Raw genomic sequence first — 27542 nt, 5'->3', positions numbered from 1 at the left:
CTGCCTCTTTCTCTAATGGATTATGCAAAGAGCCACAGGCTCAATGACTTGCTGGAGGCTTTTGTGTTAACTTTATAGTTAGCACTGTGGTCTTGAACAAGATGGTGTGTGTGTAATATGGTTTCCTCCGAGTCGTCGTTTAATGCTTTTTCCATGAAACTTTAAAGTAACCCTTACTATCGTGTAAGATGCCCATTAAAGGTGCTTTTGTTCGAGCGACTACCATTTAAGAGATTAATGATGAAACGCAGGAATGAAATGAATTTTAAAAACTTTGCCCATAATGAGCCGCATGACTTCAAGGACGAATCGGAACACAGAAGCCATAGTTAACATTTGAGGAGCTGGAGGAGGACAAGATAAAAAATATTAAAATATTTTCACAGTACACAACCATGGGTTTGTTTTCAGGCCTGAAAGGTTAGCTGTTGGTTGGTGTGTTGGATACACAGTATGGGTGCATTTTTAGATGTTTAGGAACATGGCCATCTTTTTAGATCTCTGATGATTGTGTAATGTTGAATTATAGTCCGTGTATACTCTAAAGGGACACTGTGCCACAAAAATTAAACTTATTTCATATGCCTTTATTTCTTCTGGGGAACACAAAGGAAGATATATGTTGGTAACCAAACAGCTTTGGTTCCAATTTACTTTCATTGTATGGACACAAAACACCTTAGACATTTCTCAAAATATTTTTTGTGCATCACAGAAGAAAGAATCATATACAGATTTTGATTGACACGAGGGTAAATAAATGAAGACAGAATTGTTGTTTTTGGGTGAACGGTCCCTTTACTCTCATAAACATTGCACAACAATAAGTAAGGACCATGTCACAGTGTTGATCATTAGTCTTGTCTTCATTTTTTTCCCCAGGCTTCGAACCCTATAGATGTTGCAGCACGACAAGGAGGTGTCCCCCACACACTTCTACAAAAAGACCCAAGGGTAAGCCATCCAAAGACCAGTTTTAGTGATTTGTGAACTTGAACATGTACGGTTTTAAAAATAAATCTCTTTCTTTCTTGACTCCATTTTCTCATAGATAACAGATCCTTTTAGGTCTTCAGTAAGAGTAAGCATCATTATTTAATTCTATTTTAAATCCCTACGTAAATGCAGCCGCTTTTGTGCTAATGCTTGGAATTTTTCTCTGTGCTCCTTTCAGAAGCCTGGTAAATGGTGTGCGGTGCATGTTCAAATCGCCTGGCAGATCTACCATCATCAGCAGAAGATGAAAGTAAGTTATCATGGAAGCCAAGGGAAAGTTTAGAAGTCTTTCTAGTTTTTGTAAGATTATGTAGTCATAAAGAAATACAAAAAGCAGCCTCTATTGGCCATGGATTAGAGAAAAAACATGTTTTAAGGGTTTACAGCTATGCCCAAATGGATTTTGTGCATATTTGAGCAATTAACTAAGAATAATGTCTGTCTCTTAACAGCAGATGCACTTGGACCCCCACAAATTGGACATGCATGGAAAACTAGATCTGTTTAGCCGTCCACCAGCACCCGGTGTATTCCCTGGGTTCCCTTACCCTCATGATCTTGCCAGACCCCTTTTCTCCTCAACAGGTGTGTGTAAAGTGTTTTTATAAAAACCCTGGAAATATATTGAATTATTTTTCATCATCATTTACCCCTCCAATTATAAAATTTTGCTGACCCAGTTTATTTTTTCAATGAATGCTCTTTTGTTTTATTCAGAAATACAGAGATTACATGTACAAAATAGCCTGTGGATCATGTTAATCTATAAGAAAATAAATAAATAAATACCTGTTCATTCCTGAAACAAACCCAACAAAGTGCTGATTACACTTATTGATATGCATAATGCTGATATCGCTAAAACCCACTTGAACAGACCATTAACAGATACTCTAAACTTTAAGTTTTACTTGTAGAATATATTTTTAAATCATTTATGCATTTGGCGGATGCTTTTATTCAACGCGGCTGTTTATCAGAACATGCATTTCCTGGCAATCTAGCCTATAGCTTTGGCGTTGCTAACATCATGATCTACCAGTTGGGCTACAGCAACACAACTGACATACAGCCCACACAGGTTACTTATTAGTTAGGTTAACTTGTAAATTATACTGCAATCTCAACATTGGCATGGGTTCACGGTAAAACACTTTTTGGCTATCTTTCTCTAGCTCACTGCTTACCAATTTGCATGGTGTTTTTTTATGTTGTCTTTGCTCGACACTGGGGCTACAGGCATGAATATAAATGCTTTTACCTGTTGTAATTGACTGGTCGCTCTTTGTGGAGTGGAAACACAAGGGCTTTTGCCCTTTAGAATGTATTTAGAACGTTGCATTTTGTCATGATGGAGCTTGTAACTGGTTTCTTCATTAATGGTACACACAATCAAATGACAGTTCAGACTGAATAGACAGACCATTTCAACCGCAACCTAAACACTTAATCTAAAGCATCACTTTTACAACATCCATTCAGGCACAAAGTATTACACTGTATAAAGAGTACTTTTCTGTGAAGTTTGTCTATAATGAAACTAATCATGCTGATTATCTACTGTGTTTAAAAGGATCAGGACATCCAGCGGCATCACCATATGGACCATCACCTCACCACACTGGATTCCTGCCTCCTAGCCACTTGGCAGGTAAGTGTAAGTAGCCCACAATTTAAATACCTTTATTTTTATTTTGTACTGATGTGTTACTGTTGTGTAGTGTCAATCGTTCAGCTAGCAAAAGGTAACATGCATTTCTGAAAATTTAATAAAACATAAAAAACATATTTGATGAAAAAAATTGATCTAGAATTAGTCACAGTATGGCGTTACTTTGAATAAGTTGTTCGGATGGTATCAAACGTCTTTGATGATTCCCCAAAGGAAGGGTTATTAAACTACATCTTTAGGTTGCTTAAAATAGAGTCCCAATCTACCTGATTTCACATCATATTTTACCATCAATTTCCTTAACTGTGCTTTGGATGTTTCCTGTACTTCAGTCTAAAACGATTGAAGCACTTGTGCTCCCCCTCAGTTTCTATCAGTAATTTGGGTTCAGTGCTGAATGGTGATTTAACACAGTGAGCTTAATCCAGTTTGAGTTCATAAATACTTAGTCCCCACAGTAATCAGAGAGAAATCAGTAAGATGTGCTAGCTTACATTGACACAATTTTCTACATCTGACAACTCAAACTGTCCACAAAGGTGCCCGAGCAATTGCACTCCAATCAGGTTTGCTCTTCACGCCAGCACCTCTCGCTCCTTAATCTGCAGCCAGCAAACACTCTCCAACAGTCTTATTGGGAGAAATAAACAACCCCCCGGGAGTTAGTATATCTGCAGTAACAGTGACGCAAAAACAAAGCTGGCTTGTAAGAGAAAAGCCGGTTGGAATGGTCGGGCACCTCCGGCCCCGCGTCGCTAATCCCTGTTTGGCATTTTGCAGATCCTTTCAGTCGCTCCAGTACCTTTGGCGGCCTCACCAACCTTTCAAGCGGTGCCTTCGGTGGATTAGGCAACCCAACCCTCGGTAAGCCTCGGCCCCCGGCCTCTAGTTCGACTCAGCTTAGCTCTGGACCACAGAGCGCAGGGAGAATAAAAAAGCAGGGAATGAAAAGGCACTTAGCTTCGTAGAAAATGCCAAATAAGAGTTTAAGGAATTAGGGAGGCAGGCATTACAGCAATCTGGTTTAATTGTGCACCAGCAGCTTTTGCCAAATTCGCACCATTGCAGCCCAACTGGTTCAGTATTGGTCTGGCATTAATTGGTTTCGCAGTGCTCACAAACTAAACACTATTTATATCTCAATTCTATCCGCGTATCTCATTTCCTTTCCCTTATTTCATCATTGGCTGAGCGGGACTTCTGAAATACGATCTCCATTGCATGCTTTGTATTTCATAGCTCTTGACCCCTCTGGGTCATTGACTTGGACTCAATACCATGACAAACATTGCAAATCAGTAGTCAAAACTACCATTAACCTTTCGGTTTGGGAAAGCAGAACAGAAGACAAAGTTCCCCCTCCCCCTACCGGTCTACAACTGATGGTTTGTGTGTTTTTATTTCAGGGGCTAACAGTGTGTTTGGACCCAAAGAGGGTCCAGGGCTGCCTGGACTCAGTAGTCCCCATCACGATACCTGGAATCGATTACACAGGACACCACCTTCATTTCCCACCCCTCCACAGTGGCCCAAATCGACAGATGCTGAAAGAAGCAGCTCTGCGAACAGTCACGACAGAGATAGAGACCGGGAACGAGAAAAAGAGAAGGAAAGAGAGCAAGAAAAAAGAGACTCTTCTGTTGGGAAAGATGAGAAAGATAAGGACAGGTTGGTGTTGCAAATCACTACTTATTTGCTATTTTTGGTGCCCTTCAAATTAAATATTCAATGCAAATTTTCTTTCCTCTTGCAGAGATTATTTGGATCGTAATCGCCATTCAAACCGCTCCTCTCCTGCTTCTGCTCCGGTTAGCTATCAGATCAGCAGCCTGATTCGCTCAAACTCCACCGACTCGGGCAGACATCGCAGCGGTAGTGCCGACCGGAACCGGGAGCCAGACAAAGAGATGTTGGACCGTCAACGCGAAGCAGCCATTTTGGGAGATGTAAAGGTGAAAGAAAGTCGATCTCCAAGCAAGGAGATCACAGACAGACGATCTTCAGATGACTTGTGCAAACAAATTCAGCGTTCACCATCTCCATACTCTAAAAGCAGCATTGATTCAGGAATTAAGATGGCTGGTCCTCCACCGTTACCAATTAAAGACGTTGAAAAGGATAGAAAAGAAACCAGCTCAGTTGATCCTTTAAACAAGATCAAGAACGATATGAAGATCAAAGAGGAGCGCAAGGAGGACCTGGAAGTGATGGTGGTTGGATCTGAAGCAGCCACTAAACCTCAACCCCCTGCACCACCTCGTCAAACCACACCCATAGCTCATCACCACTCTTCACTGCATCATCAGCCTCCTCCACCCTCTCCTCGCTGTAGCGACCATCCAACTCCTGCTTCACTTCATGGAGTTCCCATGCCACACTCGCTGCCTCTTTCTATGAGTGCCATGCACCAGATGGGAAGTCTAAATGTGCTGGAACGTACCCGTATGGCACCCTTTATGGGAGTAAGCCCTCTTGCAGCTGGACGTGATCGTCTCCCCCACCCAGCGTTCGCCTGGGATCCTCTAAGGGAGGCGTATCGGAACTTCGACTTGCAGCGCCGCATGGATTTCCAGTTTCGAGCAGAGCCTGGACATCGATTTCCTGGCATGTATGATCCAGAACGGCCCTATCGGGATCGAGAACCGCATGACTACGCGCACCACGAGCACCTGCTGGAACTTAGGCGGGAACAGGAGCGATTAAGGCAACATGCAGAGGAAAGGGAACGTTTGCATTTGCGTGAGGAACTTGATCGAGCAAGGTTGCACCAACTGCACCAATCGCCCATTGAAGGACATTTACCCCATATGCCACCATTTATGTCTCACCTCGGTGGAATGCCATACCCAAGGCTAAGCCCTTCAACAGGACATAATGGACTTCTTAACCGGACACCTCCAACTGCAGCACTAAGTGCCCCTCCTCCTCTGGTACCTTCTGGGGCTGCAAGACCGCTGTCGCCAAGACGGACCACGCCGATCACCACCCAGGACCCCCGGGAGTACTCGCCATCACGCAACCCCAAAGAAGTGGAGGCCCGGTAACGCTCTAAGGAAACACCTCCTTTAAGTTTGATGCAGGCAACATGCACTTATTTTCACACAAAGTAAATAATAGATGTGTAATTTGTACAAAGATTTGTACCTTGGAACAAGCACATCACCTTAGTTTTTTGGCGGGATAAGTTGGTAGCTCCGAACAAATTACACAAACATTAACTACCAACCAGAAATTTGATATTAATATATGAATCCAATGCCTTTTCAGTTTTTCATGTGAAGAGATTCTGGAATCAGTTTGTACATTTCCTACCCTTTTTCATGTACAGACATTTTTTATGTATTTGCAAAAGTTTCTTTCGTTCCCTGTCCTGTATATTTATCCTGGCGAGCTGCTGGACATGGATGTCTACATATCTGAATTGGTATGATCTCACAGTTTGACAGTTGATTTGCTCTATGGTACTTGGAGACACTCAGTGCTGACCGTGTACAAAGTTACATTTTGGAAGTTCTTGTTTGCTTGGTTTTCTTTTTTGAGATATGCAGACAAATATGTATTAAAATATTCTTGTTTGATTGATGTAAAGTTTAAAGATATTGTAAATATCTTGTTGATATTACTTGGAACAAAATTACATTGTACATTTGTTAGGCTTTTTAAATGTTTCTAAAAAAACACAATGAAATAAAACAGAACCACTTCCAGGTTGAAACCATGGTGACGCAGCTGTCCAATCAGAGGGGGTCAGGTCATGGTGATGCAATCTATGCAAAGAGGATAAAGAGAGCGTTCTGATTGGACGGTTATCGGAATGGAAAGTCAATGAGTTCTACAGAGAGAATTCCGGATCATTGATTTTTCCATGAAGAGCCAATGAAACAAACAGCGATAAACTTCCAGGTCATAAAGGAACTGCTTTAGCAGAGAAACTGTTCTCCAGCCACAGAAACTGGACATCTGACAAACATTGAAATGTTTGAGGTGGCAATAGACTCTTTCTGTCGACCTTGTGGTGTTGTGCAGTTGTTTTTCTTAGACTCTTGTATACAAAACAAGTAGAGCTTTAGGCGTGAAAAAAATGAAAATGAACATTCATGGTTTAAAATGTATGGAATAAAGGTTGGACCTTATATCTGCACACCTGTCTGGTATTTTATACATTCGACTGAATGTTTCTTTAATTGTGCTTTAGATCTTATGCATAAATGTCTGGGTCAAAATATTTAAAAGAAAAAAATTAAAATATAAAGTAAAAATCATAAATTCTTTTATCTTTTTAATTAAACTTGGCACAACAAAACACTGTTATGTTTTCGCAGCCTTAAACTGTTAAATACAAACAAATCAGCTATACATGTCTTTTTTTCAACTTATTGTTAAATTTTCAGTGTTTTTAAATAACTTACACTCATCAAAATTCAACAAGTTGAAATTATTTTTCTTTGCATTGCAATAATGAACTTTTTAGGAGACTTTAAATCTTGAGTATTTTACTCAGAATTGAGAAGGACCGGGAAATTTAAGGAATATCTTTATGCAAAGTATTCCTGTGGGGTAAAATTTTACTTTTAGAGAATCTATTTTTTCTTTAATATAGCAATTGAGGCAACAGAAAAAAGATTTCACAAATAAAACAAATTCATAATTTAGATTTAAACTGCATATAGCACATAGTCACTATGGTGTCCTGTCGTGACCGTCACATCTCCCGTGCTTCAGCGAGCAAGCCAAGAATAGAGAGAGAACCGCAGCACCACATTGATTTTCCGCAAGCGCAGCCTTTGAGTGTTTGTGTTGCAGGTAACTGGTATTGACTGGGGCTAGTGCCGTATTGACCCGCGGTCTGGACTCATTACCCGGAGTGACGCCTGCTAATGAGGGATGGATCAAGAAAGTGAGAGATGAGACGTGAAAGAGTCTAAAAGAGTATGTCCACCTGACAGCACCATAAGAGGTCACCGTCCTTCTAGTATTTACCAAGGCTTGCCATTCTATTCTCAAGCTCTCTCCATCCTTCTTCCCAACTGAAAAACAATTCATCCTTATAACCGTTCCTAACCGGCTCCATCTGGCATGCCACTTTCAGGCCTGCCCTCAGTCCCAGCTCTCACCTCGAGTAATGGCAGTGTGCGGTCATTAGTGACGTTATTGAGAATCGATGATCCTACCGCTGTGTCTGGCAGCCGATCTGGACATGCTGCATCAGAGAGGTCCGTCGCTGAAGAGGGGCAGGCTGGCTGGCAAAGCCGCTGAGAGGTGTATTGGAAAGACAGTTAAATCGGGATCCGTTTCAATTTGGCAGCGCTGTAATTGAGAGGGTTATTCCATAGACACACAGCATCTGCGTCTCGCTGGCCTTCTCCCGTCTCTAATCAGCTAGTTAGCACTTGTAAGACCTGGACCTTGAGGCACCAGAGATAAAATGGGCACATTTGTATTTTCTTTTTCTGTAACAATGGTGAAATTGTCTTTCAAGGACTTGGCATGCTGTAGAGGATTCAATTGAAGGATCCCAGGAAGCATCAATCAACAGGGTGTGTGACCCTGGACTAAAAAATGTTTGACATTGAAATTTGCACATCATCTGCAAGCTGAATAAATAAATATATAATAATTATCTTTCCGTTGATGCATGGTTTGTTAGTATAGGACAATATTTTGGAAGAGATATAAATATTTTAAAATCTTGAATCTGAGGGTGCAAAAATCTAAATATTGAGAAAATCACCTTAAAGTTGTCCAAATGAAGTTCGTAGCATAGTATATTACTCACAAAAATAAAGTTTAGATTTATTTATGGTAGGACACTTATAAAATATATTTGTATAAAAATGATATAAATATACACTGTATATAATAAAACGTATTTTGTATAAAAGAAAATTGATAATTTTCACCCATACAATGTCATTTCGGCTATTATTAAAAATGTTCCTATGCTACTTAAGACTGGTTTTGTTGTCAAGGGCTACATATTAGTTTTGAGTTGACCTGTGGTCCTCATATACGTTTATTGTGCTGAAAAATCCACGAAAGAGAGACAGACATGCAGGTTTATACAGTAAGTGACAAAAAAACGATTTTTCATTCTATTTTTCAAACTATCCCTTTTAAAAACACATTAACTCATATCAAATTTCATTATCCTTTGTGGAACACAGTGAAGCACTGACCTCAGACAGATTGTATTTCAGACTCGGGTGATAAAGTAGCGTCTAAGCCTCTCTGCTCCAAATGCTCTGCCAAAGGGCCTGACACACCTCACCTAAAATGCTTCTGGAAATATACACATCCACTCCAAATAGACAGTGAACTGAGGGAGCGAAATGGATACAAATAATATTTTGTTGTAAAAACAAGCAAGCCATTGATATGTGAGATATGATGAAGTAAAGGAATGAAATGAGAAAAAGTGTCCAGAGAAAAAGTTAAGTATATTGCTCTTTTGAAGCTCACGACATATTATCGAGCGCATAGCTCTTTCATTTAAATGTCTTAACCTTGTCTCCGATGTTTCTCTTGAAATTCAATAGGAGAAATAAATGCATTTCATAGGACAACTGAGTTCAGACTTAAAGAAGCAGTTCACCCACAAAAAAAGCGAATTCTGTCTTCATTTAGTCACCTCCAAGTTTGCTTTGAACGCAAAGATTTCCCATCAAATATATGACCTAATCTACATGTATTTTACACCTACGTTTTATTATGTTGTTATGTTTTTACTCTTTTCTTTTAAGCAATTTTAGGATAAACTGACTGCTAGGTTATGAAAGAGCAACTTCTGTGCAACATTTTTCTGTGGAATATAATTTCCGTCTAGGAAAAGAAATTGTAATATTCAAGAAATCCCATTTTTGATATGGGTGGGACTATTTATAATATATATAAGGAACAGTAGAGAAACAGACGGTAGAGAGAATTCCAGACAAACCAACCGAGCCCCAGAAGCCCCAAAAAATATTTTTTCCACTTTTATTCATTTTCGAAATGATTTTCCCCTCTTTTTTCATGGCTCAGTGAAAGCTCACTGCCTGTCTCTTCACACTCATATACACAGGCATCATTGTGTATACAAACCATTAAAGCCAATGGGAATTTATGCAGCTGGGTTCATCTGGCATAGACAGAGGTTACGGGGGAGAGAAACTGGCATGATATTCAGACGACCTGCAATCTGTGCTGCCAGTGAGAGAGTGGAGGCAAAAATAGATGATGGAGGAGAATGCCATGCTTAAGAAAAACAGAATAAATACACAGTGACAATTTCATTTGTTTGAATATAATGCCACTAATCCAATAAAGTTCTCTATAGATGCCTGGAGATGTTGATGGGTTCGCCATTGCGAAGCGAGACTTCTCACATCACAGCGAAACTCCTGATTTATTCCATCAAGCAATGTGTGAAATCTATAAACATTTACCCTCTTTGACTCACACAAATATACATCTTTCTGCCTGGCCACTGTAAATTCACTTTCGTTTTAGGCCTGGTGTCAGATGCAGGGATATTTTCTGTGTAAAATTCAATTGAGAAATGAAGATTATGCAGATAGTTTCCATTTCATTTTTCCTGTAAGTCTCTTTCCTGTTATTTTCATCTCTCTCAATCATTTCAAAGTTAAGGGAACACTTCAATACTTGTTAACATTAGTTAATGCACAGTGAACTAACATGAACAATTACAGTACATTGGCATTTACCAAACATTAAAGATGAATAAACGCGGTAAATGATATTGCTCACTGTTAATTCATGTTAGCGAATGCATTTACTAATGTAAACAAATACAACTTTATGATTTAAAATGGTTGACTGAACATAGGGTGATTTACAACTCAACGGCTGGCTGTGTCCATTTTTGACCCAAATTTTACAGAGAGACCACTTACATATAATGAGAAAGGTTTAATGTTTAGAAATATTTAATGTGGGAAAAATTGAAGTCACCTATTGGCCAAGCATTGGGTCAAAAAGTGCCACACTTAAGCTTTGGGTTGTAAATAAACCTGCTGGGTTTTTTCAACCCAAAACTCTTAAACATTTGGATTTAAATATAAAAATAACCCAGCATTGTTACAGTGTTGTTTGTGAGACGTGAATGACATCACAAATTTCGCAGCTATTACTTTACCATTACCTGGCATATAATAAATCTAACAAAGCAATGCTAAAGACTAGTGGAGGGATCTGAACCGTGTCTATGGACCAGAATACAAACAAATTAGTATCTACCAACCACATCTGTCAACCACTGAAAACAGCATAACATTGTGGCGGCAAACTTGCCTCAGAAAATATTAAAATCTTTCTACTTCTCTGTTTTTGTGATACTCATTTGGTCATATGGAAAGTGGTCTTGGCCTGTGATGCAAATCTGTGCTATTGGCACTGCATGAAAGAAAGGGGGAAAAATCTCTTAATCTGTGTGCTTTCACTTTTGACATACGACTAACAACAAACATCTAAAAACTGCCCTGCACTTGACCCTGCGATTTTTAAGCTTGCCCTGCATAATATTCAAAGCTGAAGGATGGGTGGGAGGGTGCTGTACGCACACCCTTGGCTAAATGATAGCAGATGCCTGGCTACAGCACAAAAGCTCTACATTCCTCCCCTGTCGAAGAGACATTAAACAAGCTCCGCTTTGGCAAATACTGTCTGGCTGCCTGCTTTGAAAAAAAAACACTTATCTGTTATCGGCACATGAACATTTAACAATCCCCATATCTTATCTCGCCCTGTTCACTAATGTCATAGCTTAAGGGCAGGTTCTGTACTCGCGCTAACTTAAGCGTTTGTGCCGCGCGAATGCCTGGCCAGTCAGCAGAGTGCATTGACCGGGCATGTTTCTAATTTCAAATATTTGCATTTCCATAGAACTGAGTTTCACGAGAAAACATGGCGCACTCGAACATGAAAGGTTGCATATATTTATGTAAAACTGTGCGGTCGTGGGTGTAGACGTCCAGCTATCATCATGACATAAACCCACTATCACTCAGCGGCTCACCTATCAGTAAATGTCTTCTGTTGACAACCGCCTATTTAACACATCAAAACAAAAAAATGCTGCTATCAAACCCAACCTCTTCAAGATGGGTCACTGTCTCGCCCAAGAATGTCTCTTATCTCTTGCTTTCTGCTGGCTGGTTTTAGTCACAAGGTATGCGCTGACACCCCCTTTGTTTTTCGGAAGGCTCGATGTAGAGGTAGCGGAAGGTCGGCCATTTTAAACTCATACCAATGCGGATATGCAAAACTGAATTCTAAAAAGAAAAATGCATTTTATATAAACAAATGTCCATATTTACCCTCAAGTCGTACAGTCGGGTATATGATTCTTTCTTGTGGAGCACAAAACACATGTGTCTGTGATTTGTTGCATGGTATGGGATGCATGGTTGTTTGGTTACCGTCATTCTTCAAAATATTCCTTTTTTTAGCCCGAAGAAGAAAGAAAGTCATACAGGTTTGGGATGACTTGAGGGTGAGTAGGCTAAATGATGTCAGAATTTTCATTTTGGGGTGAACTATCCCTTTAAATTCATAAAATGTTGATATTTACAAAGAAGGCGTTCAAATATGTTCTCATGTTTGTCACAATTTTTCATTTTTGGCATGGGGAAAGCATTCTATAACAGCTAAAAGTTAGGTTTTTCTTAGTAGGCTATTAACCAGTTCGTTGTTTAGGAGTGATTTATACAGAATGGTCACACGGAAACACGGATTGCATTACGACAAACGCAGCACGTCTCATAAATTGGCTCTCAGGCTGTTTGTGAGAGATAAAATGACCGTCACGTGTAAAAATAGAAACGGCTCCGTGGCCCGTATCTGTTGTCTTCCTGTGCCTGTGCAGTTTGTGCAGAGAATCTCACATTAATTAACGCTGCTCTTTCACCTGCTTTCTTATTCTCATCCTTCTGCGCTTTCATTTGCCTTCCTCATTATTTCCTCTCCCTGAGAAATATGTCTAATACCTACAAGCTGTGCGCCGTCACAAATGGCGCGCGCCCCGGCATCGTGTCCTTTGTTGTGCCAAATGGTATTTTAATGAAAAGTTTATGAGGGGCATAATTACATATCTGAGGCTATTGTGAAATCCAATATTACAATTAAAGTGATTTTATTTGCTTGTAATCTCCCTTCACCGAGTCTAATAAGCGTTTTGAAAGAATGGCAGGCAAGCTTTGAATGGGTTCTAAATGATGTTGGGCCATCTTTGCTCAGACTCGGTTTTCCGCTTTGTTTCTCAATGCCATAGAGAAATTGTGAAAGAAGGACAAGGGGGTTGACAGCTTGTGAGCCACACTGAAAAAAAAACAAGTTAATAGTTCATTCAGCCGAAACTTTTTGTTATTGTATTGGTGTTAATGGAAACGAAGGGGTCTCTTCTGGTAATGTGTTGGGTTCTGTTCGTGTGTTAAATCCTACTGAAATGAGTCCCATACACAAACAATTGTAGTGGTTTTAATGGTAGGCTAGGATCTTAACAATTAGAATTAATGTTTTTTTTCAGTATACTGACAAGACGCCATAATTCATATTAGCACAAAACCAGCATACACCAGTCTGGATGGGCTTTTATATTCATACTGGTCTAGTAAGGTTCTTAAACATTTATTTATTTGTTAATTTATTTCTGCTGAGAGAACGAACAAACAACGTGAGGTGTGGATAAGACCGACCCTTCTGCGCATGCGCAAGTACAAGTCTTACAGTAGGCCTAACTACATTTAAAATGCCAATGAAATTATGCAAAGGTGTTCTCCCATTATTTGACATGTGGGAATACAAATGAAAGAAAATGACCCGCAGTACTTTAATAACCGCCAATAGTCACATATAACAATAAGCTGAAAATGTTATTTTGACTATGGATATGACCCGACGGTTGTGCCTCTAGGTTGCATCCTTAAACACACAGGGAATGCAAATGATGTTTAATAATGTGAACGCATGGGTTTTGAATAATGTGCAAATCAGTTTCTCTACGTATTACACAAATGTTTCATTCTGTTAACTTATTACAAGAAAATATGTAAACGGAAAAATGTTTCGTAAATCTGGTGAATTGTGGCCTTGAGCGAATGTGTGAGCATTATTGTCATGGACCAACAGCTACCCCTGGTGGTAAATATATATAACTACAACTGTTTTAATAACGGGGTAACGTAGCCTGCACATGTATAAAATTTTATATTTTATGTGTTGTAGTAACCCCTTTCAACGATGTTTTACCCAGCCTTGTTATGTAATAAATACATTTAAAAAGTACAATATTATTAAATATATCTTTTAAATAATTTGAGGTTATAATAAATGCATGCACAGTCATTAAAAAAAACAAAAATGAAATTATTGTATAGTTATGTTTGAAATATGTAATGCATCTTTTTGTAATTCTATGTAATCCATTTCTATGACCCCATTACATATCAAAACTGTAAATAGCATATGTGTGTACCACGGCAGAGGATGAGAAAACACATAAATAAAGAAAAGAACAAGACTTGAATGAGCAAGAAAAATGTATAAGTTAATAAATCGGTGGTTCTGAAACGTTTTCGTTGTAATGACCTCCAGTTTGAAAACCACTGTAATAAATAATGAATCCATTAAAATGAACAAAACTAATAAGTTACACAAAACGTTTTTGCAACCTTTAAATAATGTTATTATCAAGAAAACTAGACATTTAACATATTCAGAAACATTCCACGACAATGTTCCCACAACTGTAATGTTCTGAAAATATTTTTAGAACCTAAATTTGTTAGCGGGGTAGTTCTTCATCAATTGTGGTCACTTGCCAGGTTACTTATCCCGTATCATTACAGAGTAAACTGCAAGGCTTCATGAGTTGGCAAGGAATGAATGTGAACAGACAAGCTCTGACATAAAACTGCCAGTATCCTTATCAGAGCCAGACCGCACAGACACCTTCACAGCCCAGTCTATTCAATCTAGGAGAGGCTATGAAAAGCTAAGTGAAAGCTTGCCATAGAACCACAGCCAAAACAAATGACCACAGTCTTGCACCTTGCACACACTGTGACAGTTTCTCACAGTGACACATAAGATGTAATCTTATGCCCCCCCCTCTTTTTCTCACTCTCCTTCTGTCGGGGCAGTCAGGAGCTTTCGCCACAAGGGTGTGTTTTTTATAGTTACATTATACTATTCAAAGAGCCAGGTGTAATTGTGTTGGTCGGATCAGAGATATCATCGGAAGGGGGATTTCTGGGAACATCGGGATGACGGGGGTCCCCAATGGTCCTCCGTGGTATATAGACTACTCACTGGAGCATGGGGCCTTTCCTCCATGGGAAGAAATCTGAAAATGTGTGACATTGCTGTAGGCCTATCCCAGTTTGTTTCGTTTTCATGTAAATATGCAAAATAAAGTAATATAAAGTTTATAAAGTACGCACAACGTCTGATTCTAATATTTTTAAGAACAAACTTATATCACCTGATGGATATTTGTTACTTCTGCGGATTCATTTTGTGATGTCAATAAAAACGTCTCGCTGACTGCCCCGATCACATAGTTTATCGTTTACTTTATAATGTAATGAATATATAAATAATAGGCTACATTTTGAACAATTTTAAAAGCTTTTATACAGAAGATTTTTACAATTTTACAATTATTTTAAAATTGTATCGTCATCTTGGTTAATAACACATTTAATGTGGGATATTTTAAATAATCATATTGTAATCTATTCTAGATTTGTTGTTAAATAGTATTTTAATTAATTTTTATGTAACTAGTCTAGCATGCCATATGAATGTAAATGTGAGCTTTTTCTTTATATAAATAAACGTTTGTTTTGTTTTAATCTTAGGGCACTGTCTTCTCCAAACCGGATTTAAAAATAAATATAAATTGTGAAAGTACAGTATTGTTTGTGAATCTCAAATCTTTCGGATATTCAAGTAAGAATAAAGGTAGAAATAGATGCTTAAGGCAGAAGGTTGGTTTTAGTGCGTACTCATAAGATGTGCTTCAATCTGAAATAAACATAAAATACACAAAAAATATGTTTGTCTGATAATATACATATTTAAACTCATAAATCTGTAAATTATGTGAAATTGTCTGCTGTCTAGACATCGGTCGAGACAGCTTTTTGTTTCGGGCTTTCACATAACCCAGACAGAAGCATGGTGACCCCCTGCCAGCCTCCATTCCCACAGACTCTCTCTCTCTCTCTCTCTCTCTCTCTCTCTCTCTCTCTCTCTCTCTCTCTCTCTCTCTCTCTCTCTCTCTCTCTCTCTCTCTCTCTCTCTCTCTCTCTCTCTCTCTCTCTCTCTCTCTCTCTCTCTCTCTCTCTCTCTCTCTCTCTCTCTCTCTCTCTCTCTCTCTCTCTCTCTCTCTCTCTCTCTCTCTCTCTCTCTCTCTCTCTCTCTCTCTCTCACACACACTCACTATCAGCTGATGTCTGGAAATGCCACTGCACGCAGGAAGTGCTCCAGAAGAAAGAAACGAAAATCATGCGGTAATGCTGCGGCTCCTTTCGGGTTTTTATTAGGTTAGTACGTGTAATACAACACAATGAATATACAGATTATACCTGTTGTGTTTTAACAACAAAAACAATGCGATTGTGATCTAGCTAGCAGCTTCTCGCGTAAACATCGCTCCACTTTACGTTACTGGCGTAAAGAAAGACGCTATATCGCTACTAATCTATTTAAACTACGTGAACATAAACGTGCACATTTAATAAGAATGAATTATTTGACTCTCGCGTGCTTTCGCTTTATACGGAGCCGGTCGGCTCAGTTAGCTGTTAGCACACGGAGTCGAAAGTTGGAAATAATGTTTATCAAGTAGAGAGAATTTGGCTGAATGTGTTATGTTTGCGTTTTTAATCTTGCGCACTTTCGAGTGTGCGGATCGCTATGCGACACATTGTATCAGTGTAATGCGAACGAGGGGTGAAAGAATCAGGATCAGGAAGCTGTTTTGTTTTGCGTTATTGCGGGCGAATGTCATCGACTTTACTCATTTTGCTTCATCTACAGGTGAGCAGGCGAGGCACAGAGATGGCGCAAGTCTGGGGTAAACTGGTGAAAGTGGATTCATCTCCTGCTGCTGAAGTCTTGCTTATAAACAGAGAATGCACAGTTGGCAGAAGAAAAGGTTTTTATAATCATTGTCATCATATACGTGTTTTTGTTTAGTCTTGTGTTTGAACGAGACATCTTGCTGAAAACAATAGAAACGTCACAGACATTCTAATGGTTTTGATGGTTAAAGTGGGAATTGTAGTGGTTTTAATGGAAACCCAGTTGTCTCTTTGGGTGTCGATGTGTGATGTGGATAATAGAAGCCGACATCATTAAATTCTACTGGAATAAGTCTCTCAGATATGATTTTATAATGGTTTTAATGGGATACAACAAGCGATGGTTCATAATCATTTGTAATGGAAATGATATTTCTCATCATGTAGTGTCTGATATGTGTGAAGTGTCTGCCTGCATTCAGCGACCTGAATGACTCTTTGGTTCGGCAAATGTACCCCCTCCTAAATAATGACAAAGGCTTCTATTGAAGATTTGCTCTTGGAATATTAAGTAGTTTTTTGTCTTGTGGTTTTGTGCAAGCAAAGATTGTTTCGCTTTGACTCTGTCTGGTTTTTGAAGACCGTTTTCCCGCTTGAATTAATTTCATTCCATGTGTCTGCTCTAGTCTGGATGCTTCACAGCGACCTTTGAGATGAATGACCAGAAAATGGATATGTTTTATTACTATGATAGTGTAATTGTAAATCGGTGTGTCCTTCCAAAACCTTGGATGTCCAACTTTGCTGTTTTTCAGGAAATGGAAAAAACACAGTCCTTTTGAAATGATTCAATTCTGTGTTGACGTTTACAAGCACTTTTTAATGGTTTCTAATGGTTGGATGTTTGCAAATCCCAGTATCAAACGTAAAGGGGGGCTACTAATAATGATTTATAACCACAAATTATGAAGATGCGACGTTTCAGAAGGACAACAGCAATATGTTAACATTTTACAGTAGGCCTCATTCTTAATAAAAAAAGTACTTGGGACTAGAGGAGGGACAGATGGAAACAGAATCGATGAAGAAAAAGCATCGTTCATTATTGTGTTATTCAATGCGGAAAAACATTTATTTATTGAGAAACATGATACAAAGATGCAAAGTTGTCAGGTGTACGGAAGGAGTTCATGAAGTCGTTTCAGATGTGAAGCTATTGAACTTCCATGTAAAGACTGGAAAGGCCGATTGTGGGTTTTTTTTCTTGGAATTGGCAAGCATCTATAAATCCACCGGGAATATTATTTTAGAAAGAAAGAGTTTTTATTTGCATGTTGATTTTACCTTTGTTCCTCGCAACCTCACTGAGATCTTTTGTTTGTAGGATGTGACCTCTCATTCCCGGCTAATAAACTGATCTCGGGGGATCACTGCAAAATCACTCAAGATCAGAACTCAGGAAAAGTGTGGCTGGAGGACATGAGGTATCATCCCCTTTTTGTTATTATGACTTGCATTAAACGTTTTATTTCCGTGAATTTCCAATAAATTGATGAGACGAATAATTTGGGTTCTTGCTCTAAAATATCCAAATTTTTAATGATTATAAATTGTTTAAGCACAAAAGAGTGTAAATCTAGTTTAACGTTGTGGAGAGGACTGACTTTAACAGTAATGAAACACGCTGAGTTCATTTAGTTCTGTCGAGTCTCAGCAAATTTTAGTAAGTGACTTGTAATTACATTAGAAAGTGAATTAAATTAATGACAGGCCTTCCCCTTAGGCAAATATATATCTAATTCCCTCATGACATTAATCTTTATAGTGAATAATTAGTTGTAATTTGTTTAACAGCCAGTGGTAGGAGATACTGTACACTAGTGTAGTGACTGTATTTCTATTATACGTTTTGAACATGTATAAGCATCATGTACCATGTAGATTATTATCCAGCTAATTCAAGTGAGCATGTCTGTTGAACGTTTTGACAAATACTTAGTCTCAAAATGGAGATGTAATGCTTTTATTGACTTTACATGGTTAGGTTATTATCGCAGCTGTAATCGTAATCTTTATTGTTTATTCTCATTAAAGGACAAGTAAAATTTTCTCATAGTTTACTCATTCTCAGCCGAACACAGATCATTTGAACCTGTTCAACGTCAGGGCCCTTTTTGAGCATACACATGAAAACGCACTGTTGGAACTAAAATGGCTGTAACTCATGACATCTTTGGAATAAAGAGCTACGGTTGGTTTCGTTTGAAAGAAGAAAATTGGCAGATTAGTCCTAAGAAAAGAATCACACAAAAAACTAGTTTTTGTAAAGGGATTTTGTTATGTTTATTATAAAATAACTTAAAAAAAGGTTCATGTTTTTCTTGAAACAAAAGACAATACAATAATTACGGATCAGAAAACTAAATTTCATAAATCAAAGTCCCAAGGGTCAACAAGTGTTGTATCATGTTTGGTCATGATACATCAAATTTTGAGGGGTCTGTTAAGTTTTTTAGCCGCCACACCGCCAAAATCCATTAGGGGCTTCCGTTGACCACAAAGGACATTGAGATGCTTTTTTTACTCTACAAATTAACAGACACAATTAAAAACGACAAAAGCACAGAAACAACATAAAAACAATACATCCGTGTGAAACTATACTTTTGATGCACACTAATTTATGAATCAATTATCATTTACGTATCAATTTCTCTTCCTAAATAAATTGTTCTTCTAAACACTGATCAAATGTGTATTCTAGATTATTTTGCTTTTCCAACAATATAATGTTTGTAATGATAAAATAAGAATTTACATGCACAGTATTGATGTAAATGTAGGTGTTCCGCGGGATGTATTTATTTTTGATACACACTCTTGTCCTTTATGCATCAATTACACCTCCTACATACTTTATTTTATAAAACAACGGTGAAACACGTATTTTAGAGTCTCAGATCTTTTCCGGCGATACTATATATAGTTTGTCATAATTAGATCGGAATTTTCACAAAAATATGGAAGCAAACGTGGGTGTTCCGTATACGGAACGGTGACAAGTAAAAGGACATTCAAAAATCTAAGCACACTGTTCATAAAAAAGAAACAACTACTCTTCCTAAATAAATTATTTAATTATTTAAATTATTTAAATTAATTATTATTATAAATTATAAAAAAAGTATTCTACAGTCTTAGACCTTTCCAATGATATATAGTTGGTCATGATTCGATTAGAAATAACATGCACAATATTGAAGCAAACTCCTGAAACGGAACGGTGACGGTTAATAACATTTCAATTTGCCACTGATGTGTAACGTTTTTTAAGACACATTTTTGTCATTTGAATTATGTTAAAGGGATAGTTCACCCAAAAATTTCAATTCTGTCATGAATGACTCACTCTCTAGATGTTCCAAATCTGTATACATTCATTTGTTCTGATGAACACAGAGACTAAAATTTGGACGAATGCTTGTAACCAAACAAATGGTAGTCAATGGGGTCCAAGAACTGTTTGGTTACAAGCATTTGTCCAAATATCTTTCCTTCGTTCATCAAAACAAATAAATGAATACAGATTTGGTACGACTCGAAAGTGAGAAAATGATGATAGAATTTGTATTTTTGAGTGAACTGTTCCTTTAAGGGCAGCCCCTCATGCACATGCTCGGACACGTTGCTTCAATGTTTAGTCCTAGTGTCTTTTACTCAAACACCTTTGCCTATTTCTTGTTTTTTCCACTGTCCCATTAGCATCACAAAAAAGTTGTGTGCAAAGCCGCAAGTTGATGATGATCTGTGTTTGTTTTCATCAGCACCAATGGAACGGTGATAAACATGTCCAAATTGGTGAAGAAGCAGATGCATTTATTGCAGAACGGTGATGTCATTTACTTTGTGTACAGGAAGAACGAGCCGGAACAGAGTACGTTTGTTTTCACGTTTGTCAAGCTTTTGCGGTTTCTGATTCTTTTGCCTGGTTGATCTTCTGTTCTCTGTTTTGCAGATATTGCTTATGTTTATCAGACCGTCGGGCCACAGGAAAGTGCCTCCGAGGACATTGAAGGTAAACAAACCTTGTGTGTGATGTTCATTCATGTCATTCATGGTGAATGTTTTGATGGGTTAGCTCATCTCAAAATGAAAGGTTGCATTCCTTGGAGTTATTCCCTAACGTCCGGTGTGTTTTTTACAGATGCCGTTGGAGAAGAGGAATCAGATTTGACCGAAACAGAGAGTGAACCAGCGCCTGTAGAGCCTGTTATCGTGAAGCCTTTACCTCAGTGTGGGCATGAAGAACCCCAGCCGTCTACCTCCGCCTCCTCTTTACACTTCTTCGACATGCCATTATCTACCCGCGCTGGTAATTGCGGTCCACACTGTGTGTGCACTTTCTTGCAAGTTGGTTTGATAAGAAAGTGCCATTTAAGTAAATGCACTGTAAAAGCAAAGGCCTTCAGTGCCGCTATCTGTTGGAACTGCACGTGTCATCTCATCTGCTTTGAAGCGTGCAGGTTTCAGGTCACAAAGAAGCCTGTCCTTTATCAGCAGACTTTGCTTTGCTGAGATGTGGCTGTGCTGATGCAAACTCGTTCTTTCCAAGTTGTGTAGATGAGGTTCTAGCTGGGCATACGGGCAGTTTGAGATTTGCTTCTTTTTTGCAGGTTATGAAAATGAAAAGCAAATCGAGTCTTCAGGCTTTTCCCACAATGCCGCAGGAGTCTGCCCTGCAGAGCCAATTATGAATCAGTCCTGTCTGAAGAGAACCTACTGGACTGATGGAGGGCAACAGATGGTGCTGGAGATGGAAACCGAGAGGAAAAGAAGAAAAACAGATAGAGGTATTATTTCCGACTGATGTGAACATCTGGATGTGTGTCAGGGAGCCGCGGATATCAGCTGCTGATTTGACAAACATTAGAAAAGCAGTCTGGGATAAATCTGCTGGAGGGAATGAGTGTTATAAAGTGTAGGTTTTTTGATGATGTTTGTGTGTTTAGTGAAGTGAGCAAACATGATTGGGAAGTTTCTCCAGGCAGATTTAAACCTGTGTTGCACAGGCCTTTGTCTCCATGGGTCAGTTTTTTGAAGCCAGTTTACCTAGAAACTCATTTAGCTATTGTAAAACTAGTTTGTGTTAATGTGTCGTACTTCTCTCTCCAGATGATCACGTAGCGTTTGGATCGTCTCACAGCGACTCGTCTGTTTCTACGGCAGCTCCTCAGCTCAGTTCTAAAGGAGCAGCCGGGGGAGGGAAGACAACTGGAGACAAAACAGATAAGATGGAGGAATCCCTCACTTGCATCATCTGTCAGGACCTGCTGCATGACTGTGTCAGGTCAGTACACTAAACAATTAATGGACATTTGAACCAAACGCAAGTCACAATCAGCTGTCTTCTTAAAAACATTTCTCTTCTTTTAATAATAAGTCTTCAGCCCTGCATGCATACGTTTTGCGCCGCCTGTTATTCGGGTTGGATGGAGCGATCGTCCCTCTGCCCCACCTGTCGCTGTCCTGTGGAGAGGATCCGTAAGAACCACATGCTCAACAACCTGGTGGAGGCCTACCTGCTCCAACATCCTGGTATTTACAAATCCAACTAAGTTAAAGCCTGTTTTGTTTGTAATGAATCCAATGTAACATTCTCGCTTGCACTTGTGGGTTAGAAAAATGTCGCAGTGAAGACGACTTGCGCAGCATGGATGCTCGGAACAAGATCACGCAGGACATGCTGCAGCCGAAGATCGAACGCTCTTTCTCGGACGAAGAGGGAAGTTCAGACTATCTGTTCGACCTCTCGGACAACGACAGCGATACTTCTGACTTGAGGTTGTGCATTCGAAGCTTCGAGATTGTCTATTGGGTCAAATACTGTTCATCGAAACTGTTGTTTGTCTCACACACTCAAACCTTTGTGTCTGTTTATAGCCAGCCCTACACGACATGTCGGCAGTGTCCGGGCTATCGGAAGGAACTGAGTTCTGTGCTGTGGATCTGTGAACCTTCTGAGGAGCAAGCTAAACTGCCCGGAGACGGCCCCTCCACGTCCTCCGAGACCACTACAGGTACATTCATGCTCGTACGGCACAACCCATGATCTGACTGGTGCCACACTAAACAGTACACGCACACAATCTTATTCCTAAGACTCGATCGTGATGTTCTCCACGGTTTCTCCTGCAGCTTCTCAGGAGTTCAGATGTCCTCCTCAGGGCAGTCACCTCATCTGCACCTGCTGCTTGCAGCCCATGCCCGACAGGCGCTCGGAATATCTGCCACCGCAGATATCGCCCCAGCACTGTGAGAGGCACTGACATCCGTCCACCAATGTTCTCGTACAGACGTAGTTGTATGTTTACTGTTCTTTTGACCTCTGCAGGTATGGTGTGTCAGAAACCCTTCTGTCACGTGTACTGGGGCTGTCAGCGGATTGGTTGTCAAGGTTGCCTGGCACGTTGTAGCGGTACGTTTCTGACCGTTGAACTTTATCTCTATGACCTGTTATTTAATGATGTTATTCGAACGCTTAAATTTCTTCACAGAACTCAACCTCACTGATAAATGTCTGGATGGAGTTTTAAATAGCAATCATTATGAGTCCGAAGTACTTAAGGTATGTGCGGTTTATTTTTGTTTTTCATTCATAATCCACAGCAGATATTTTACCCTCAAGGAAGCATGCCGTGGGTTTTAATTGCAATGGCAACACAAAGGTTATGGGTTTGATTTTCAGAGCATAGCATAGCTTCATTACATTGTAAATTGCTTTGGGTTCAAATAAAAACGCATGAAAAGAAATGAACTATAACCTTCGCTGTCGTGATTGCAGAATTATTTGAGCTCTAGAGGAATGACCTGGAAACACATGCTACAGGAAGCCCTTCAGGCTATACAGCAAGGCTCTTATCATCTGTCCGGTAAATGCCCTTTGATCAGATTTACACTTGATCTGGCACATGTTCAAGTTAGAGGTGGGTATGAATATAATGAACTTCATTATATTCATAATCACTTAAAAATAAAATAAAAATCCCCCACCTCTAAACTCCAGTGTGACCAATCTCCAATTCCAGAAAGTGCCCTGTTGTGTCTCTCTAATGTTTGTGTGTGCATGTTTTTCAGATTATAGAATTACCGCCAACTCCTTACTGTGCTACTGCTGTGGACTTCGTACCTTTAGAGAGCTCGCGTACAAATTCAGAGAGCGTATTCCCCCATCAGAGCTTCCAGGTACTGACAAACCCAATTAAACACCGACTACATATAACTACAGAATTCAAGATACATCTCACTGTTTATATTTCCTCAGATGCAGTGACAACCAAACCAGACTGCTATTGGGGACGCAACTGTCGGACACAAGTGAAAGCACATCATGCCATGTAAATAGCTTTAATATCCCACAAATATACAATCAGCTGCCTTGTTTAATAAAGCACAGTAGTTTTTAGACTGTTGTTTTGAATGTAACTGTGTTGCCTGGGGTAGAGATCATTCATGTAAACAATTATAAATACTTTCATTCACCAGTAGAGGGCGGCTATCGAACACTGAAGTAGTGCAGTGAAACAAAATAAACTCTGTTAGGACATTGTGAGTTTGTATTATAATCGATTTACTTTACCATTTTTTAAATGTATTATAATCATGTTTTTTCTTTCAGGAAATTCAATCACATTTGTGAGCAGACGCGCTTCAAGAACTAAAGCGTGTGAGATCATTGATGTCGTAGGCGCTTGTGGCAAGCTTAAACGACTCGTCGACTTCAATAATAGCTTGTTCTTGACATATTGATGTTTCTGGGTAACACATCTGCAGTTGCCAGATGTAATACCTCTTTAATTCTCTAGATGGCAGTTCTTAGTCTAGCCATTTACGGATGCATATGTCAATCAAGTGAATTATGCCTCAGTCATCTTTGAGCTTGGTTTGGGTATGATGTCAGCATGTGGGAAAAACATCTTCCTGGATCTGCACTTTGTATTTCATTCCACAGTGCTATTCACGATTCTCTGGTTTGAGGTGTAAACATGAGAGAAAGCTGGCAATCGCTGTAGCTTACGCGTACCTTTTCATGTAGAAAGCTGTTTAACTTGAATATTATACGGCTAAAGGAAAGGTTTATGGTATGAGAACATTTTGTCACCTACTTATCCTGTGGATGTTCTGAAAACATACTGTTTGTGGAACACAAATTGAACGTTGTGATTTATAGTGACCAGCAAGCTCTGGAAAAAAAGCTATTTCATTTAAATTGTGCACATGTTTGTGTTGATTACTTTTGTGTGCCCTTTTCTGAAAGTCACTATGGAATGGCATCATGTATGTGCCGTAGAATAACACCATCCAAATTTGTAATGACAGGAAAGTAATTGACAAGATTTTCACGTAACGTTCCTTAAAAAACAGTTCACCTTTAAAATGAAAATTCTGCCATTATTTACACGACCTCTTGTCATTTCATACCTGAATGATTTGCTTTCTTCTGCAGAACACAAAAGAAGATATTTTGAAAATGTTGATGCACACAATAGACGTCAACGGGGACCAACGGTTTTTGGTTACCAACATTTTCCAAAATATCTTTTTTTTGTGGAAAAGAGAAAATCACGGTGACTAAATGACGACAGAATATTCATTTTGAAGGCGGACTATTCTTTTAAGAAATTATTTAATCAACTAACCTTTGGTGCCTAAGGGTCTTAAAGCATGTTTTTTTTTACATATGTCTCAAGTATATTGTTGTTAAAAACTTTGTTTTCCATTATTTCTGGTGTCTCAATGAAACACTGTTGGAGTTTCTAATTTGAAATTAAATTAGGTTATAAAAAGGGATAATCACGCTTAAGAGATGATAATAGTGCACTAAACTATCACATGCAATTAGGTATTCAGCGTCAATGGCTGCTGTTTCTAAACTGTTTGTAGTATTTGTAGCACTAAAGGCACTATGACATGTGAAGTCATGGGTGAGTGTGTATATGTTTGCAGGGCTGTTCTTAAGGTATACAACAAAAAAAGCAGAGAGATTATTGTATTATAGTTCAGGGCCAGTGCTCTATCGCAGACTTCATGTTGCACTGCAGGGGATAATCAAATCTGATTTATTATAAACTCTTACATGCATTCTCACATCTTTTTATGCTTAAAGCATTTCTGCTTTTGGGAAAATGCACAGCAATCCCCCATTTAAGATTTTACATTTTAGTGCTGATATATGCAAACAAGGCCAGTTTCAGCTAGTCAACCCAGTATTTTTATATTACTAATATCTTTTGTATGTTTGGTGGGGTTAGATAGATGTGTGGCCACAGAGGAGTGGACTTTTTAGTAGCGTTTGACTGTACTTCTGACCTATTGAAATAGTTAGTTTTTTGTTCCAATATCCCTCGAATAGTTGTGTTTCTATAGGTACACATTTGAGCTCTAGTGGTTATTTAGTCGGGTAAACCACATTGGTTATAGCTGTAGTGTTTTCAGTTGTCACTTACATTTTATTTTTAGTTGATGTGTTTATTGTGTAATGACAAAGCCAACGGGATCAATTAAAGAATTACCATAAATCAGTATTTAGAAAACATTCGAGGCCTTGGTCATTAAGCCACGCAAAACATTTTTGTGAATTTACATAAGGTTTCTTTTATTATTTCCTTTTCAAGCCGCTTTCTGTGTTTGTTTGTATGTAACTTTATTTAGGCTGCATTGTTGTCATCCAGAAATCTTTACCATCAGCAATCCGAAGCGATGGCAGAAACTCTTTACTAATGTTATAATAAACGGTGTGATGATGAAAATGGAGGAATGCAATTGTTGTTACCGTACACATGTGTGATTTCACCTCGCACCATGGCATTCTTCAGAGGCTCGGATTATACAACCCCAGAGGTCAATCCTCTTCCAGCCTCAGCATAGCATCAACTGCTCTAAAACCTCACATATCGACCTAATGGCACCTGATGAACGACCACGTTTGGTGGATTTGCAACACGTCATGAACGTTCACTTAAGCACCTTTAAACAGAACGGCTTACTCTGGCATTATTTGGAAAATTTTATGACATTGTATAGGTTGTTTTGCTGTGTGTGTTTTTCTTCATGGCTTAGTATTTTGCTCTTACCTGACTCTATACATATATACGTCAATGTTATGTCTAATTCTGTTCTTTGTATTTTTACATTTTGCACTTAGCTTTTCATTTTTATATCCAAACAACTTGTACACATTTTCTTTAATGCTATGAACGCCATTAATATTGGTAAGCTTACATAATTTCAAAGGCTATGGTGTGGTTTGGTTTGTAATATTTCGTACGATATGCAGAAGGTCACTTGTGCTGTTAGTCTCTTACAACAAACGTAGAATCTGCAGGAAGTGTAGGCTAAAGGATTTACTCAGGATCGCTCTCGTGTTAAAGAAGCTTTCGAGGCTGCTTTGCATTTGCTCAATGGGAAACGTACGCCACAACAAATATTTACTCACTTGGGTTGGGAGATTTTCCTTTCAGTAAAAGGGGGTATGTTATTCTACCTCATCAAACTTTAAGCAGAGTTTAAATGGGAAAATGTCTCTTAATCTCTTCTCCAGGTTGGAAGCACATATATTAGCACAGTTTTTTTGTAGAATTGAGCTTGCTGTGCCTTGTAATGCTTAAATCTGATGATTACAGACAGAAATATTGTCTATACTGCACTAATAATAATAAAAGCCTACATCAAATCTGTTATTACTGTTCTTTCTAGCTGTAATGTGTGGAGTTTTAGTTATTACCGATAACTCTGATTTTAATCATGTTTTTTTATTAGCTATATATATAATATATATATATATATGACTTAAC

The 27542-nt window shown here is 38.8% G+C and overlaps 2 protein-coding genes across 15 annotated transcripts in view; both read left to right on the top strand.

Annotated features, from left to right (window-relative positions):
* Positions 1-6809, top strand: part of fbrsl1 (fibrosin-like 1) — a 228217-nt gene extending 221408 nt beyond the window's left edge. For 7 of the 14 annotated variants that reach the window (XM_079483061.1, XM_079483068.1, XM_079483069.1 and 4 more), the window contains 8 exons: positions 883-954; positions 1052-1081; positions 1175-1246; positions 1449-1581; positions 2570-2653; positions 3449-3532; positions 4075-4336; positions 4422-6809. In XM_079483061.1, the coding sequence (XP_079339187.1) occupies positions 883-954; positions 1052-1081; positions 1175-1246; positions 1449-1581; positions 2570-2653; positions 3449-3532; positions 4075-4336; positions 4422-5712 (2028 nt within the window). In that variant the 3' untranslated portion in view covers positions 5713-6809. The remainder of the gene's footprint in view (positions 1-882; positions 955-1051; positions 1082-1174; positions 1247-1448; positions 1582-2569; positions 2654-3448; positions 3533-4074; positions 4337-4421) is intronic. The other 7 variants (XM_079483063.1, XM_079483070.1, XM_079483062.1 and 4 more) reach the window with 3 other exon arrangements.
* Positions 6810-16096: 9287 nt separating this feature from the next.
* Positions 16097-27418, top strand: chfr (checkpoint with forkhead and ring finger domains, E3 ubiquitin protein ligase). Its single transcript, XM_079451054.1, has 18 exons — positions 16097-16212; positions 16709-16826; positions 18077-18176; positions 20517-20626; positions 20708-20767; positions 20897-21064; positions 21366-21542; positions 21865-22039; positions 22133-22287; positions 22371-22533; positions 22633-22769; positions 22888-23004; positions 23084-23167; positions 23247-23317; positions 23534-23621; positions 23827-23934; positions 24014-24086; positions 24368-27418. The coding sequence occupies exons 2-18, from the start codon at positions 16730-16732 to the stop codon at positions 24408-24410; spliced, it is 1926 nt and encodes a 641-aa protein (XP_079307180.1). The 5' UTR covers positions 16097-16212; positions 16709-16729; the 3' UTR covers positions 24411-27418.
* The last annotated feature ends 124 nt before the right edge of the window (positions 27419-27542 follow it).

Source organism: Barbatula barbatula (genome assembly GCF_947034865.1).
Source record: "Barbatula barbatula genome assembly, chromosome: 2".
In the NCBI taxonomy this organism is placed as follows: domain Eukaryota; kingdom Metazoa; phylum Chordata; class Actinopteri; order Cypriniformes; family Nemacheilidae; genus Barbatula; species Barbatula barbatula.
This window is presented reverse-complemented; position numbering and strand designations above follow the sequence as displayed.

What these genes read in the sequence shown, in the direction of transcription:
- chfr (XM_079451054.1), top strand. Translation starts at nt 16,730, where the DNA reads ATGGCGCAAGTCTGGGGTAAACTGGTGAAAGTGGATTCATCTCCTGCT. An exon ending in AAGAAGAAAAACAGATAGAG is followed by an intron (nt 21,543 to 21,864) that starts GTATTATTTCCG and finishes TTCTCTCTCCAG; the next exon opens with ATGATCACGTAGCGTTTGGA. An exon ending in TTGCCTGGCACGTTGTAGCG is followed by an intron (nt 23,168 to 23,246) that starts GTACGTTTCTGA and finishes ATTTCTTCACAG; the next exon opens with AACTCAACCTCACTGATAAA.